The sequence below is a fragment of the Lepisosteus platostomus genome, chromosome 5 (genome assembly GCF_059453375.1).
Source record: "Lepisosteus platostomus isolate fLepPlt1 chromosome 5, fLepPlt1.hap1, whole genome shotgun sequence".
Classification (NCBI taxonomy): Eukaryota; Metazoa; Chordata; class Actinopteri; order Semionotiformes; family Lepisosteidae; genus Lepisosteus; species Lepisosteus platostomus.
In genome coordinates this window covers 29,111,477-29,130,057 of record NC_142615.1, presented here as the reverse complement: position 1 = coordinate 29,130,057, position 18,581 = coordinate 29,111,477, and the positions used below count along the sequence as shown (strand labels likewise).

Sequence of the window (18,581 nt, the reverse complement as noted above, 5' to 3'; positions counted from 1 at the left end):
TAACTCGGGGGGTGAATACTTTTGTAAATGAGAAATGTAAGTCTTTCATTCTGGAGAAATGAATGTTCTTGAATAAAAAATATTTTTTGATTCATAAATGTGTCCACAAACAGCATTCTCACATACGAGTCCTTAGTGTCCAGGTGTTCCAAGGCTGTATGCAGAGCCAGGGAGACAGCATCATCCACTGATCTGTTGTTCTGGTAGGTGAACTGCAAGGGGTCCAGGGACTCTGTGATGGAGGAGTTGGTGTGTGACAACACCAGCTTCTCCAGGCATTTCATTACCACAGATGTTAATGCTACTGGGCGGTAATCATTCAGGCATGTCACTTTTGTCTTTTTGGGGGTTGGAACAATAGTGTTTTTTTTAAAGCAGGGGGGGACCATGGACTGTGACAGGGAGGAGTTAAAGATGTCTGTAAACACTGTGGTCAGCTGGGCTGCACATGTCCTCAGGACGAGAGGCGGTATCCCATCAGGCCCTGCAGCCTGCAGGGTGGATTTTCACCCTGCTCAGAGTCTTCTGCATGTCCTGCTCTGAGAGTTTCAGAACAAACTCGCCCTGCACACTTGGGGTCTTCTCAGCATTGCCCGTGTTCAGAGCATCAAAGCGGGCATAGAAGTGGTTCAGCTCGTCAGGCAGGGATGCGTTGTTCGTGTCAATCTCCTGGCTGCAGCCCTTGTAGCCTGTGATTGACTGTAATCCCTGCCACAGCCTCTGGGTGTCAGCGCACTGCGTTTCAAGCCGCACTCTGTAGCTCCTTTTGGCGCATTTTATGGCTTCCTCTAATGCATACCGTGATTTATTGTACAGCTCTTTGTCCCCCGATTTGAACGCGGTGGATCTATCTTTTATTTTGTCTGGTCGTACAGATTTTATCATTATGGAAAGCAACATACAGTTTGATTTAGTTTAATGCAAGTATTCATTTCCTTTCTGGATTTTTTTTCTCAAGAAATTCATTCAACTTGTGAAAGATAAAATACAAATCTTGCTGATCAATGCAGAAGAAATATTGTCGGTTGGCAAGAAAATACCAGCTATTTTATCTTTCTTTAAACAAAAACCTGCAGATTGAGAAGCCCGACACGTGGAAGTCTCTGTCTCACAATTAGTTAGCATGTTTAGCAAAATATTTAATGCTCTTGAGAGTTGCAGGAAATATGTGAACAACCACAACAAGTAAATAAATAAGTTCAGTCGTCACCAGGATTGCCAAGTAATGATCAACATTGGCATCTTCTAAAAAAAATCATACTTACCCATGCCATTTGATCTTCGAATGGGTCATGAGAGAATTCATTTCTACGCACATTGCATCCTCAGCTGAAACATTTTAAAATTACGACGCAGATTTGTTTGGGAATTTGACATGCAAAAACGACAGACTGCTGATATTGTTAAATTGGGATTAAAGAGTTCCATTTCAATATTTTTAATAGTTCCATTATAAATTTACCTGAGTTTGAATATGAATTCATGAATGTTGTTAAGTATATGGTAATATTGTTATATTTTTTGTATGCATCACTGATTAAATTGAAAGTAACCCAAGAGCAAATTTCTTTCCTTGTTTGAATAGATGAATCAAAAACTCTCCATTCAACATATTTACAACAGGCACTCTGACGCAGATAAACCCAGAGAAAGTCTTCCCGCATTTTAATCTGTAACTGCAAGAGTAAACAAATTAATTATCTCAACCATAAGTTTCAAACTTTACTTACAATTTCTCTGCTTTGGACAACATTTGATTCCGACACCCCGCAACACTGTACCGGACTATGTAGTTACTGAAACTCAGCTATTAAACCTTTACAAGGTAATGATAACACCCACCAGCCAGCACTCGACTGGCTCAGTCATTGGAGCAAGAGGCTCTGCATCTCAGGGATATGGATTTGAGCCCAAGTTGAGCAGTGGGCATCTTATTTACAGTACATTTACATACAACACATTAATGATTCCTGGCACTACATCACAAGACACAGACTGTGCAAGACTCTGTAAACAATAAATACACAACAGGTGCTTGGACACTGAAAAACACAGTGAAAATCTTCCCTTGTAAAAACATGTTACTGTGTGAGAGAACTGAGCTTTTATTTTTCTGCTTTCAGTAATCAACAAAGAAAACCACACAATTGAAAGACAGCTAGCATACCTTTTTCAAATTGACATCAGCAGGGACTAATAAACTCTTCAGTGAGTGCCAGACTAGCTCACTCAGTAGAGTATGAGTCTCTTAATCTCACAGTTGTGGGTTCAAGCTCTATGTTGGCTGATACAGATTTTTCTTATTAACGAAGTTTCCTGCTCATTCTTGACCATCTTTCACCTTGATGGTACCCAGCACTAAATTACAATGCACATATTTTGATCATATTGATAAAAAAGAACTCTAGCTCAAAGATTCCATTGATAACCTATTTGCGCCAGGCACTTGGACGGAATTAAGAGCTACAGCTATCAAAAATAGTATTTAAAATAATAATAGCCCGTCTATTTACAGTATAATTTACACTAGCGTTTCCTTAAAAAATGCTTGTAAGAATGCTAAGAAATTTCAAAGGTTTTCTAATAAAATAAATATTATGAATCTTTTCACCATAAGGGTTTCACTGTGACTTTTCAGGTAAAATAATGTTTTGAATGCGATCAATAACCACACCAAAATAATATCAGAAAGAAATGGTGAAAATCAAGAAAATAGTCTCTTCAACATGTGGAAATATATTCCTGAGAGGGGTCCTTTTCTCAAAGGTCAGCACTCTCTAAGAGTCACTTCTCCCAACTCAGGACCACAGCTTTCCATAGTGTGCCTGGAAAGAGCAATTCATTTGAGACAGGCACACGTCCCGGTTTTATTTAACAAAGCCATATACACATTTTCTAATGCAGCCAATATTACAATAGACAGTTTATTTCTCGAAAGCTTATGTAAAAAATAAAAAAAAATAAAACATGGATGACAATCTTTCAAAGCTGAAGATTTTACTTTTGAGAAATGGACATTTTATGTATCTAGATGCTTTATAAGCTCTGGTTTTAGAACTTCCAGCATCATTTTCAGCCTTACAAACTGGTTATCGAGTTGCTGATCACTTTGTAAAGTGGGTCCTCCAACTGATAGGCTGGAGCTGTTTAGGCTGCTCTTGCTATTTCCTTTAATAAGACGCTCTAAACATGTTTTTTTGTTTTCAAGTCTTGCATTAGGTTTGTTTTTTTTCTAGCTTTTAAATCAGATGCATGAAAATACTAAATAAGTGCTTAGACCCTATTAAGTCACCGCTTTACAAACTAGAATATTGAGGAAACACCCATACAAGCTGTGCGATGGGGAAGAAATCAAAATTCTTGTCTGTTCTGTGAAGGAGATTCCTAAATGCTTCCATCATATTGCTTTCACGCTAGGACATGAGTGTGCATATGTGTTTGGTTTTCGTTTTACTGATTCTCATTGAAGATTTGGAGATTTAAAATTAAAGAATGAGTAGGCTAGGAAAGTTAAACTGCAGGACTTGAGGTTTTTTTTCCATCGCATTTGTAAGGGCATAAAGCAAATCAAAGGCAATTCCTGCCTCTAACATGACTATAAATTATATTCAAAATACAACAGCTTCCGAACGCTTATCCACATTTCCCCGTGGTTGATTTTTTTTTCTAACAAAGTTCCATTTTTATTTTCAAACAGGGAGACTTTATCATTCCAACTTTAAACCACCCTTAAATCCTCTGAAGCCTCCATCTGTTAGCATGTATTTTGTAAAAGTTTTTTTTAAATGGAAAGCGATTTTGAAACGTATTTCCGCCACCACCTCACACTCCATGTTAGATTTTAGCAAGATAGCAGCACTTGCTGTACACATGATCAAGTGTTTAATGTGATGAACTAGAAATCCCTTGGGGTCTCCCTGTGCAGGTCTGAATCCTGCTAACTACAGCAACCTTCTCATGGTGTTGTGTGCCTGCACAAAAAAAGCACCCTTTCTCTTTTTCTTGTACTTTGAAAACGCTAAATTACTTTGACTCGCTGCATAAGAAAACAGAGCCTATGAACAAAATTTCACAGCTGGAAGTAGATAACAACGCTTTTTGCATGTAGTTCCAGCCTTTGAAATTTATTTAATTAATAAATATGAAAGCACAGACTCCGTAGGTGTTCACACTGCACTGCACTCAGTGAGGATGGCACGGATGAAAACTCATTTTCTTCTATTAAAATAAAAGCCAAAACCGAAACAGTAGTAGTTGTAAGAGGAAATGCCTCCTAGCAGCAAGCAAGTGCTCCTTGTTAGTACAGTGGCAAGTATCCACACCTGACATGGGAGACCAGGGTTTGATGCTCTGATAAGGGAAAGGGTAGCTTTTCTCCAATCACATTCCCATCTCTCATGTAAGAGCTTACGTAGTTTTTCTTTCCCGTCACTTTCTGATGACTGTTCCAAAGGGGAACCCTGTCAACTGTTAAATACTTTCAAAAATCTGCCTGTGTGTTTGATTACTGTTTTTTTCCCCAAAAAAGTTAAATATTGATCTCCAGCAAACAAAAAGGGGTTAAACATGCAAGGCATTTTTGAAGCACAGCTGAGCTACACGGGTATCTTTTCTGTGGTGGTCAGGATATATTGGTATTAGAAACCAGGAGGAATCGCTTCACTCCTATAAAGCATGAGCTGAAATAGAAAAGGAATGGGACATTTTATGTGTTCTTGTCAACGCATTACCTATATCATAATGCCTTTCTCATTTGCATGCTACTAGAAAGACCATAGAGCAAGCTCTTTTTCATGAGTGGAATTCGAACCCACGCCTCCAGTGTGACATCAGTATTGAAATACTGAAAAAGGTGGAAAATGTGTCAGCATTTATAATCCGTCTTCTTTAAGGTGTGAATGTTCTATTGCAAACTGCAAATCATATTCATACAAGGTAATCAGAAAATAATATATACTTACATTTAGTTATGTAGCTGTTAAATAATATGTACTGCTTCTCCTGTCTGTGGAAGTGTGGAATATGGAATTATTAGAATGATGTATTGATTCATACAATATCTCTGATTCTTTATTATTTACCCTTTATTGCATATTTGTTGTATTTGATATTTATCCTCTTAAGGGATAAACACACTTTAGATTGTACAACAAAGACTTTGAGCTTTTAGTAGAATTGAATTAGATGTTTGATTTTTTTTTCTTATAGTGACAACTAAGGATCCTAACCGGTTTTATACACATTTCCTGCTTTACATGGTAAGTTAAAACCGTTACATAATTAAAAGCCTTTCCAATGAGAACAGTCTTAATTGTAAATTAAACAGGGATAAACATAACATTTCAGGACTATAAAGAAATAAACTAAAGAAATAATTCAATCTAGACTGAATAAAACTAAAACCTTTATTCATTTGATTATACACCTAAATTTAACTGCATGACTAATTCAGTTTTAGTCAACCATAAGAAAGAGTAATTATAGTCAAAATTTAGTGGACTAGACTAAATCAAAAGTGGGTGACTACAAAGTGACTATGACTAATAAACATTTAAGGAACAAATAAAGGTTTATCCTGTGCTGAAAAGAGAAGAAAGGAAACACAATGTTTTGGCTGTGAAGCATTTTGCAGGTGTTACATGCTGACTCAGCTACCTACTTGAACCAATAGACATTTTAGTTGACTTGACTAAGACTATGATTAAATCAAAAACTGGTGACTAAATTGGTGTTTTTAAGTCACCTGACTGGACAAAACACTTCCCTCACTGACTGCAGGTGAATGGTGTCTCCCTTGTGTTAATGCGCTGGTGAGCTCTTAAGGTACTTAGCCATCTAAAGCTCTTCCCACACTGACTACAGCTGAATGGTCTCTCTCCTGTGTGAATACGATGGTGGGCTATCAAGGTACTTAAGCGTCTAAAATTCTTCCCACACTGACTGCAGCTGAATGGTTTCTCTCCCGTGTGAATGCTCTGGTGGGCTCTTAAGGTACTTAAACCTCTAAAACTCTTCCCACACTGACTGCAGCTGAATGGCCTCTCTTCTGTGTGAGTGCGCTGGTGATTTCTTAAGGTACTTAAGTCAATAAAACTCCTCCCACACTTATTGCAGCAGAACGGTCTCTCTCCTGTGTGAGTGCGCTGGTGAGTTCTTAAGGTACTTGAGTCACTAAAACTCTTCCCACACTGACTACAGCTAAATGGTCTCTCTCCTGTGTGAATGCGCTGGTGTCTTTTTAAGTACTGCGAGTAACTAAAACTCTTCCCACACTGACTGCAGCTGAAGGGTCTCTCTCCTGTGTGAATGTGCTGGTGTCTTTTTAAATGGTGTAAGAGACTAAAACTCTTCCCACACTGACTGCAGCTAAATGGCCTCTCTCCTGTGTGAAGTGGCTTGTTGGTTTTTGGAATCTGAGACTGACAGAAACACTGTTCCTGTCTGTGCTGTAATGGCAGTTTGTTCATTTGCAAATTCTCCATGGAATGGGCTTGCTCAGATCCTAAGGGATCATATGACTGTGTTAAACACTTCTGCAATGACAGTCCTTCTACTTTAACAGAACAAGGCCTAATTGTTATAAAGTCCTGTTGCAGTTCCTGTTGTTCTTCTTTGTACTGCCTCTTGCCTGTGTGCTGTAACTCAGCACTGTTCTCTTCACCAGGTACATCAGTCTGCTGCTCTGCAGAGTTAATCAACTGAGGCTCCATCTCCTGCTCTGTAAGATTGAAATCACCTGGTTCTTCTTTGAAATCTTGTACAGAGACACAGTCTATTTCATTACAACCCTGTGTAATACTGTTTGTGCCCGGATTAATAATCTTCTTTGTAAAATCATCAGTTACTAGGAACCCAGGTGTCAGGCTGTCAGCCTCTGTCTTCAACATGGGCACAGAATCCAGATCCTCAACACTCTGTCTGCTCTCTCTGTGCTGCTCACTGAGTGTCTCTTTCCCTTCTGCAGCAGTGAGCTCTGTCTCCTGCATCAAACTGGAGCCCCACTCCTCCTCCCTGTGCTGCTGTTCAAGAGGAGCCCTTTCCCCAGCACCAGGGAGAGCACTGGCCTCCGACCCTGAAAATACAGGAAAAAAGGACAAGACCTCTAACATGGGCTGAGTAGAATTTAAAAAGCAAATAACACCATGGAGATACAAGAAAACAAACTTAAAAATATAGGGATTTTTAGCATCTAGACAGACCACCACAGAAAACTAAAACACTGCAATGTTCACTTTATCCTTTCATAGCACACATTTAGTCAACAGTGTTAATTTAGTCGACAAAACTTGACATAATGTTTTGTCAGCAACCCATTTTGCATTTTAGTTAAAGAAAATATAACATAAAAATAATCCACAATGATAATGACAAAGACTTGATTGATCTGCATTTCTGTTTCAGGGCACTAAGATGAGACAAAATGACCTACTGGAGTAAAACTCATATAAGAAATTAATTTCACAACACCATCTGTGTATCTACTTTGTCTGACAAATAGCAGGCTGGCCTTAACGGGTAGAATCCCAAGTCTGACGCTGTATGTGGACTGCGCGGTCGCAATTATGTAATTATCAGGATGAGCCATTTTTCATCTTCTTCTATTTTCCAGCAGTCTCCCATTTGTGGATGGTATTTTCAACACCTCATGTCATGAATTCTTACTGTCTGTTACAATGAGATGTATACACTAGGCTAATCAGATTAAAGAAAAATAAAAGCTGTAGAGAAGAAAGACATGCTTGTAGTGCTCCATGCTTTCAGCTGGAAGAAAAAGATCTGGATTCAGAAAGTATTTCATTAATAATCAAACCAGGAAAAACAGTACAACATTACTGAAGATAAACAGAACTCAGCCACATTATGAGTTGAAATCTACAATAAATCTGAAGCACCTTCTGAGCTGCAGTACCCAGATGCTTGCATTAAGATATCTCTTTTTTACATTGTAGCTAGAAATCAAATTAACTGGTAAACTGAGCAGGATTAAACTGTTCTACAGCTTGAAAATATAGAAATTACAATTTCTTGTCTTGGATAGAGATTATCGTGTAAGAAATAAGATACACTTTTAAAATCTGAGAGTATGTCGAACACGCTATATGTACTGCATTTCAGCTTCATAATGGTGCTCTGTCAGAAATGTTATTTTGGTTCAGATTTTATTTTCAAAATGTTAGTGACTCTGTAAAATGCCTTTTTGTGTACTGTACATTTCACAGCATGTAACAGCAAGTAGAAAAATTCAAAAGAATCAGTTTGTGTAGGTGGCTGGGTATTTAGCTAACAAAGAAAAAATTTTGTAGCACCAACATCATATAGCAGAGTAAAAATATCCTTGCAAAAATTCAAGGTCAAAATTCTTCAATGCGTAGGGTACCTTAATGGCGGAGATGACTACACCAAACATTTTGGGCACTTCCTCTCTCTAAAGCCCTGGTCAAATACGAAGACAGTATGAACAGTTCAAATTCAAACTGAATTTAAAACTACACATTCCTGTTAATGTGGCAGTGCATGTGATCCTTGCTTTTAAACAACTAAACAGGGTAAAAAATCAGTTACATGACTTTGGAGCTTTTGAGTTTTGAAAGCTATATGCAAGTGAACGTAGCCTATACAAAACAAAATATTGCTCTTTTTGCAGTATTCCTCTATTTAAGAATATGGCTGAGCATTTCATAAAAGAAAATGTATTCAAGATAATAATAAGGTCAAACTTTTTAGGTCATTTTTGGAAATGTAACTATATTGCACAAAATGAATTGAAATAAATAAAAAACACAAATAAGCATAAGTCTACATCACAAACTGTTAGCCTACTGGTGCTTTGCCAAGCCAGAAACCTGAGCTCTTTTCTCTGATGCAAGAAAGTCTAATCTTGGCATAGAATCCTGAACGGCAACGAACGGCAAGTGAATACGCAATAAATTCGATTGCTTTCTCTGAAAGCTGCTCTTGTAGATCGTTAGCAATCTCGTCCACTGGAGTAGCCATTGTATTTCTAGTGAGTGATGTTTGCAAGAGCAGACCCTGTCTCTGGACACACTACTTCATTGACTTTTAATAGGCACCACTTTAGAAAATCGCCCTGACAGTATGGTCTCTCTGATTTAGCCATTTCTTCAGCCACGATAAAACTTGCCTTCACCACAGTTATGTGTTACTAGCAAGATGATAGTGTTTTTTCTACTACTAGATTCACAGTGATATCTGTGTAAACGTAGCCAAGGGCTATGCTAAGGGCTCATGGGAACTGGAGTTCCTGCCGCCGTGGAACTCGTACAATAGACCAGGAAAAGTCTTGCAAGGGCCGGATTAAAGTGGCTTGTGGGCTGAATGTGGCCCGTGGGCCGCGAGTTTGACGCATGCGGTTTCAACAGTGGAATTTCAGCTGCAAAAGATTGCACCAGAGACAGCACTAGGTCTGCTTGTCATACACATTCAGGAAAGGGTGAATAGTGCAATAATTAGGTGATCAGTAATGACCGTTTAAAATGTGCATAGAGTAATATATAAATGCTGGGAACTTCACAATTAAAGAGCTCTGAAGGACAAGAGACAAAAGATAGAGAAACCTTGAGCTTTTTAAGGCTGAAACTAAAATTCAGTCTAAAAAATTGAGGCAAATGAAATGTAAAATGTTAGTGTTAGAGATGTAAATAAATGTAAAAATATAAAAATGAAAATGAGCAAAAAGTTAATAAATGGAGGAGGTGTTACTTTGAAATAAGCAAACAGAAAAACAAACATGACCACTCAGTCAGAAGAGGGATGCAGGAACACTTGCAAAAGCTTAGGTAAACAAAAAAAAAATCACAGAAAGGTGTGTTACAAAAGAACATGAAAACATAAAATAGATTTGGTAGAGAGTGAGGGGCTTGAATAATCAGGTGCATTCCTGGCAGTATGAAGAGTATGAAGGTTTGATAGGATAGAAAGCAAGAAAATCAGCTCATATGACAAACAGAGCAATTTGGTCAGAGAGCCTTGTATGAATTATTGGCAAACATGGTTTCATGAAAGGCTTCTAAATCAGCTGGGCATTGAGGTATATTGCCATGGTAAAGAATTTATAAACAGATTTTGTTAAAGCAAGTCAGGTGTTTTTGCAACACATAAAACGTTTTTCCAAGCAACAAAGAGACATTTTTCCAAGAAAGTAATTTAGCCTTTGTCACTAATGGAACCAATAAATAAAGACATAAATATAGAATCTAAAGATTTTTAATTCAATGCTGGTAGCAGGATAAACTTAGGACTCGGCAGCTGTCAGGTTGTGTTCAGTGTATATTTTGTCACTGAGTTAGTGCAAGATGAAATCAGTGAAATCAGGTATTTAGAAATGACTTATTCCAAGAAGGAGATTTTCAGAATAATTATAAATCTAGCAGGATAGAGAAAGCACAGGATAAAGGTAGTTAGATCGATCAGATTAGTATACAAAGCCATTTAGCAAAGTATACTTTAGATCTTTTTTCTGAACCAGGGAAAACCTGATCATGTTTCACTATAACAAAGTTTTGATTACTTAATATAACGCCTTTAAAATTAGCATCTTAAAGCAATACAGTAGGTCTAAAAAGAGTTATAAGGACCACAAATTACAAAGCACATATAAGGTATAAGTATATATAAGAAAGACAAGCAGTTAGAAGTGCCACTGTAATTAGAAAATTAAGACGATACAGACACTAAATAAAAGCCTTACTGAAAAGAAACGTTTTGAAATTAAATTTAAATGCGCTCAGGGTAGGTGACTCAGATATCACTAGGGATACAAATTTAGAGCTCTGGGGTGCAGCTAAAGAAGGCCCCATCACCCACAGAATGTAGAATATCCTGAACACCAGAGTCAGATGAACAAAGGTTGTAAGGGGGGAAGTAGATAGATAAACCAGATAGGTACTGAATGAGGATGAGGATATTGAAGTTGACTTGAAACCTGATAGGAAGCCAGTGGAAGGACTTGAAGACCGGCGTAATGTGATTGCTTGCTAGCAACCCGGTCAGGATTCTGGCTGCCAAATTCTGAACGTATTGGAGATTGCTCAGTGAGGATTTAATTACCCCAGTGAACAGGATGTGCATTTATTTATTCTAGAAAAAAAACCCTCTTAGTTTCTCTAGTTCCCTTTAAAAGAAAAGGAATCAGTGTGATATTCCACAATGCAAAGTGCTACATGGCTGGTATTTACATATGATATTTAACAAATTAATACAAGCAGTTTTTGAGGATTTAAGTATAGGCCTAGTTATTGCATGATGCAAAACTAAAGATGTACATAAGAAAAAGATAATTTTGGGAAAGTTGAAGAATACACTGATAACAAGAACACTTCCTAAAATTTTGGACATACTGCAGTTTGTTCAAAGTAGATTTAGATACCCCAGCGCGTAGAACATTACAGTAGTCAATTCGAGAGAACACAAATGTGTTGATCAGCTTTTCAGCCACAGTTAATGATAGCATAGGGCGTAGTCTAGCGATATTTCTGAGGTGAAAAAAATAATGTTTGCCAATATGCTGCACATGTGGGTCAAATGTTAAACCAGAATCGGTTTATCACTACTCCCCACCTCGCAACCTTCGCTCTACTAACTCTGGACTCCTTACTGTCCCCCAAGGCATACTTTTGACAAATTGACAGGAGATGTTATAGACTGCACCAGCGGCCATGTCACCCTCCAGCTCTCAACTGGCTACCCACTGAAGCTGAACAGGTTTGAGCCTGGTCAGTATGGATGAGAGACCTACTGGAAAGCTATGGATGCTGCTGGGAGTGGTGTTAATGGGACAAGCAGGGGGTACCCACTCTGCAGTCTGTGTGGGTCCTAATGCCCCCATATAATGGCAGGGACACTATAATGTAGTGGGCGCCGTCGTTCGGATGAGACGTTAAGCCGAGGTCCTGACTCTCAGTGGTCATTAAAGATCCCCAGGCATTTCTCGAGAAGAGTAAGGAGTTACCCCAGTGTCCGGGCCCAATTTCCCCCCTTGACCTTTACTGTGTCCGCATGTATAATTTAATTGTTCTTGTCCTGCGATGGACTAGCACACCATTCAAGGTGTACCCTGCCTTGCGCTCGCTGCTTGCCGTTGCTAGGCTCCAGCTCTTCCCAAAACCCTGAATGGGATAATTTGGTTCGGTGAATGGATGGATGTTATAGACTGCAGAGGAAGATGATGAAGTTAACAGACTGGATGTTTACACAGCTACTGAAAAAACATACAAAAAGCATGCTAACAACTGTCCTATCCTATTCCTTAGGTAAGACATTTGATTTTTATAAACAGTTAACATTGAATAATCATTCAATTCAATTTCATTAAGCCAGTCCTGTAACCCTATCTGTAGATGAATCTATACTTGAGAAATTGAAAAACCTTGGGGTTATATTCGATTCTGGTTTAACATTTGACCCACATGTGCAGCATATTGGCAAACATTATTTTTTTCACCTCAGAAATATCGCTAGACTACGCCCTATGCTATCATTAACTGTGGCTGAAAAGCTGATCAACACATTTGTGTTCTCTCAAATTGACTACTGTAATGTTCTACGCGCTGGGGTATCTAAATCTACTTTGAACAAACTGCAGTATGTCCAAAAATCTGCAGCCAGAATCCTGACCCGGTCTAGTTTAAATGATCACATTACTCCTATCCTGGAGTCCTTGCACTGCTTCCGGTCAAATTCTGTGAAGACTTTAAAATCCTTATGCTCACCTATAAGGCTCTGCATGCCTTGGCACCTCAGTACCTGTCTGAACTATTATCGCCCTACTCCCCACCTCGCAACCTTCGCTCTACTAACTCTGGACTCCTTACTGTCCCCCAAGCCTGTCTACATTATGTGGGTGACAGGGCCTTCTCCTGTTATGCCCCTAAGCTCTGGAACTCTCTCCCCAAGTATATCAGAGAGTCACTTTCTCTAAACTCCTTCAAATCCAGGCTCAAAGCCTTATTTTTTAGAAAAGCCTTTACTTAACTTTTCCATTCTTCACCCCTCTACTTTTCTTTTTAGCACCATCCACGGTCTCCTCTGTATATTGTAATTGTGTTTTATCTTGTGTATTCTTTTTATTTATTGTTGTTGTCATTCTGTAAAGCGCTTTGAGAACCCACCTTTAAAGGCTCTATATAAAATAAAGTTTATTATTATTATTCATTCATCAGGAAGTACAATAACCTTCTACAAAAATAAATGTAAATGGTGACAAATCTGTGATTAATGATTAGGGACTTAGAAGTCAAAGAAAATTTAAATTGTTTAATTGTAAACACTAAGTCATATATGCAGAAGCCATTGGCACTTTGCGCTATAGAACGTTCATTCTGTACTGCTGAGCCCCGCACCTCTTCTCTCTTTTGGTACTGCCCCCCTCTCTGAGAGCATGCAGAGGGCGGTGCTCTATTTTCCCAGCCTTTGATTTGAAAAAAAAGACCTGATGATCTGCTTCACACCACAGGAAGAGAGGAGAACTTGATTTTTTCTGTACGAAACGTGTGTTGCATTTATGAAATTCAAGTTTCGTAAATGTTTAGTTAAGAAGTAAAAACCCTACAGCATACACAAATTTTCTAAGCTGATCATAAAGAAGAAAAATCACCCATTGTTTGAACATACAAAGTGTTTTTTAATCTAAACCCAGTTATTTGTAGCTTTTAAAGTCATGCAATGTTTAAGTTAGGCAGGAACACATCATTTTATCTTATTTTTTATTTTAAAAATTGTTTGCCTAGCATGGTAAAGAGCACTGTGATAGACTGAAACACAGGCCTGTCATAATACTTATACTTAACATAATACTTATGTTATCATAATACTAGCACAACATGATTAACACTTACACCATTCAGACTATGGTAGGTTTTCAACTGAATTATTATGGCATCAAAAGACCCAGTTATTAATAATATCAGTGAGATAAAGAATGTGTATATTAATTTTCCTGTTCTGTGGTAATATTTTAAGTAACTCATTCAGTAATTACCCTACAGTTATTACAAATTGAGTACTGGTGGAAGCCTCTACTGAATAAACTTGTTGCTTTGAAACTTTGAAAAAACTTCCTTTGAAAACAATTTCAACACAACTTATAGAAAAATACAGAATTATTAACAGTTGTTAATAATAGATGTTATAAATAGATCTTTTTATTAGGAAAGATTCATTCGATGTCCCCTCTATGAGATTATTTATTACTAATCAAAAATAAATTACTTATTGTATCGATATTTGACATTTCTGTGGATCAATACTCTTTAGACTGAGCAACAAAAACTTGTGCTTTTTGACAAAATCTTATAAAATGTGTTAAATATTTTCTTAGCCATACATTTTATTATTTATTACAATTTAGTACTGATTATACCTTTATACATTTTATTATACAAATAAATTTAAAAAATGTGATTAAAACTAATGTAGTTTTAATCAGTTTAATTAATTTAATTAAGACTAATCATAGTGAAGATTGGGTTGAATGGACTAAATTAAAAATGGATGACTAGAAGGTGGCTATGACTAACAGACACTTTCTTTGACTTGACTAAGACTATGACTAAATCAAAATCTGGAGACTAAATTAACACTGCAAACAAGTACACAGAAAAATAACACTCAGAATAAACAACTTTTCTAAACACACATTACATTTGTTGGTTTCATATATCTCTATTGGCAGCAACAATCAGCATCGACCAGCAAAGTCTCTTAATAACCACATCAAGGTTTAAATGTGAAAATAGCATGGTGATTGGTTGAAGCCCAAGCACAGTCCTCAGAGTGATGTTTAAGGTTGAACTCTAGAAGCTGTGAATGGCTTAGACAGTGAATTCAGAGGGAAACAGTCTGATACAGAACTGTTTAATTACAGAGAGGCTCCCAGCTGAATCAGAAAGAGGCGAGCTGGTGATTCAGAAAATAAACCAAAAAGGGGGAAAAAGGCAAAAAGGCACAGAGATAACCAGTGGTTATATAATGCTAACACGAGTGCAAGACACTCATTAACAACAACAGCGGATTGAATCATAATACTATATAGAAAACGTTATTTTATATAGCCCCTTTAAAAGGGGCTTCTCAAAGCGCTTTACAGATGGAAAAAAGTAACACAGTGGGAGGAGGCAGCAGAATTAAACCAGTACAGTGAGGGTTTGGAAGGGGCAATAAGGAGTTTGATTAAATTGATTGAGATTCTTACTGAAAAACTGGCAGTTTGAGAGAAAGGTGTCCCAATCTGTTTGAATGGCAGGGTGAGAATGTGAGAATGTTTGTGTTGCCCCTGGCAACCGCAGGATGCAGGTCAGACTCAGTCTTGGCATGACAATAAAAGGGCAAGGCCCCCAGCAAAAGCAAAAACCCAAACACACAAATTAACTGAACCTGATTCTTTAGAAAGCAGAGAGCATATATTCTAAAAAAAAAACACAAGTATCACATTTTATAAAAAATATTAGGATGTTAATCTAGATATAATGGGTAACTCCTCACTATTGTAAACATTTCAAGTTTCAGAGCAAAGGGGATGTTTGCTTGGATGTGAAAGCCCCAGACTCACTGATTAAAGCAATTGTCAAGTTTACCTTAGTTTACATTAGTTAATTAAATTCTGGAAAAAGGATTAAGGGTTAATCAGCAGTCCAGGAGCAGTCCAGGAACACAGCCTAAAAGAAAAGGACAGAGATAAGAACAGAGGAGAAAAGACAACATGAAGGTGAGAGCTCCTTGTTCCAAATCATCCATATCATCAAGTATTTGAACCTTTTTAATATAGCCTGTTGTTCTGTAATTTTTAGAGATCTCTGACTGCTGTCCAGTTTAAAGAATCCCTTGGTTGAAACACCTGATTAGTGGGTGGATTTTGAGAATAGGGAGATAAATTGCCATTAATCTGGTAACATAAGGGTTAAGAGAAGAAGTGAGATTTAACTGCAGGTAACAGTGTCTTTAGTTTAGAAGGCAGCTGATCTTTAAGATATTTAAGAGTTGAATACTTTGCAACAGTCAGGTTTTGCTGGGTAGACAGGAAGTGGGCCTCTGGGGCACCTTATTTATAAATTGCATAACTTGCATGTTGTATGTTTATTGTGTGTGTAGTTTAGTGTGTGTTTTGTCATTGTTAATAAATATTTGTTAGCCCAGTGTGTCTTACTTCTGACTCTTTTCTGTGTCAGAGCACAAAGAACCCAAGTGCTTCTCAATCTAATTATTGCTCAGTTATATGGGGGATAGAGTCATTTAATTTAATTCTTGATTTACTCTCTGGGCCATTTCAGGCATTTTCAGACCTCCCATTTGTAACAGGTTGTCAACGATATTCTGTGATGAACTGGTATCCTGTCCATGGTGTATCCCACACTGTGCCACTTGCATGCTGGGATAGGCTCCAGATCTACCCTAACCCTTTACTGTGCAGAGCAGTGAATTCAACTGAGAGGAAATGACTGTCTCTCTAGAAGACTCATACACATTCTGCTGTGTACTTAATCCAAAGAAGTCAGGAAGAAAACAGTGCACATTGCAGTGCTGGTACTTAACTCAACAGTGAGAGCAGACAACACTGGCCAGACAGTGCAACACAAACACACCAAGAGAAAAACCCTGGGAACAGTTTGTCCTTTCAATTCCTTCCAAATCCAGGACACTCCTTCTCCTCCAAGATCAATCAATACAGCAGAATCCCCAAACTTAAAACACCCAAATATAAAATGTGAACAATATACTGCACCTCACCAGAGACAATCCAATATTCACTTGAACCTGCACCTCAAACCCCTAACCACTAGAAAACATAAGAATGCAAATATCTGTCGACTGATTGACCACTTTTATCCTGTTTACAATTTTACCTATATTTCCAGATTTTAATTGCTTTTTTTAAACTTAAATCCCTGGAAACACATTTGGCCAAGATTATGTTAAAAATAAGGAGAATGTTCCAAAGATAAAAAACACTAAATAAGCAAAATACCAAAGATAACAATGATGTAAATACAGTAGCTCATCATTTTTTTACTCCGGTTTCTGAATGATATGAAGTCTAAACAACGTGTTCTCAGTCCTGTTACTGAAATACAGATGAGGGGATGAGGAGAATAAGGGGTTAATTCAGACACAATAACTGGACACTGCAGTACATTAACAAAGCACTGAGAAAGAGGGGTTAATACAGACACACTGACTGGACAATTCAGTACATTAACACTACACTGAGAGAAAGGGATTAATACAGAAACACTGACTGACTTAATATTCCAAAGGAGTTAGTACAGACAGACCCTGGTGGACTGGAATATTTAAATAATAAACAAATATAAAATCTAAAGATATAACACAATACTTATATTTTTCCCTAATGACGTCGGATTATACACTGATTTAGCGAAAGAACTGGTGAATGTGAACGAATTGTTTTTAGCACCATAACCAGACAACAACAGTTCAGTTTTCAGTAAAGAATCCCGTTGCTAAATCACACAAGTCTTTCCCACTTCACTCTGCATCTCTTCACTATATTCTGAACAGTGAGGAAGTTTAAGACACCGTTTTTAAACACACACACACTGACTTCATACAAGTCACCCCACTGACCTAACAGCTGCACTTTCGTGACCATTTCTTCTTTTATTCCTGCAGTGACTTCACGGGGAAGCTTGTGTCCAACATGATGTGTCTGTCTCCGATCTCCTGCTCCCGTCTCCTTCTCCCACAGCTGCAATCTCCACTTCAGGCTCTCGTTTTCCTTCTTCAGCTGCGCCATTTCACTCTCGAAACTGTCCTCCACACACTGTGTGATTTTAAACGCGGCCCGTCTCACCAGAATCTGGGAGACGCTGCGGAGCTTGTCTTCAAACTCGTCCTCAGAGTCAGACATCCTGTTTCGGAAAACGTCTGCCACTTCATATACGATCGATTTGAGTAAAATATCCATGAAAGAATGAAGCTCGGTTTGTAGATTTAACAAGGACGCCGCCATCCTTCTTTAGAGTCGGTGAGAAACAAAGGCTACGGGGTTTAAACACAAGAACTTTCTTCTGTATTTTTATTCTTCACAGATCCTGCATTCAGGCCTGTGATCTGTTCAAGCATGAACACTGCCGACAAGTCGTGTGCGATATCAAAACTTGAAAAGTTACTTTAAGAAATGAATAAGTTTCTTATCATTTAGCTAAAGCAACTGATTCAATCACCGCCACGTGGGTGAAATATCTGCAGTGTCGCGCAGTATGATGACGTCACTCCAGCACTGCCGCGGCTTCAAAGCAACTGAGGGCGGTGCTAAGAAAGAGGAGTTTCTGCAGCCGAACATAAACCTCACTGTACCTCCTATCGCCACCTAGTGTGGAGGAGTGAATCACCTACGAGTTTCACTATTCGTAACTGTCAATTTTAAATTTATGTACTGGACTTAATAACGTACATAATTTACAATGTAAAACTTTCATGTAAGGTTCATGCCCCTCTAGTTAAAAGGTTGCTGGTTCATATCCTGCATCTGGTAAAGGAATCCTACTCTCCTGGGCTCTGGACCAAGGCCCTTAACACCAGCTGCTCTGGGGGTGCTGTACAGTGGG

The 18,581-nt window shown here is 38.1% G+C and overlaps 1 protein-coding gene across 1 annotated transcript; it reads right to left on the bottom strand.

Moving 5' to 3' along the window:
- Window positions 1–5,044: 5,044 nt before the first annotated feature.
- On the bottom strand, window positions 5,045–18,221 carry LOC148665500 (uncharacterized). Its single transcript, XM_088631627.1, has 2 exons — window positions 17,599–18,221; window positions 5,045–7,072 (listed from the first exon to the last, which is right to left on the bottom strand). The coding sequence occupies exons 1-2, from the start codon at window positions 17,981–17,983 to the stop codon at window positions 5,766–5,768; spliced, it is 1,692 nt and encodes a 563-aa protein (XP_088487753.1). The 5' UTR covers window positions 17,984–18,221; the 3' UTR covers window positions 5,045–5,765.
- Window positions 18,222–18,581: the final 360 nt, after the last annotated feature.

Excerpts from the sequence above, each read along its gene's own strand:
- LOC148665500 (XM_088631627.1), bottom strand. The coding sequence starts at position 17,983 with ATGGCGGCGTCCTTGTTAAATCTACAAACCGAGCTTCATTCTTTCATG. Across the intron at positions 7,073-17,598 it reads CACGAAAGTGCAGCTGTTAG|GGTCGGAGGCCAGTGCTCTC; the intron begins GTCAGTGGGGTG and ends CTGTATTTTCAG.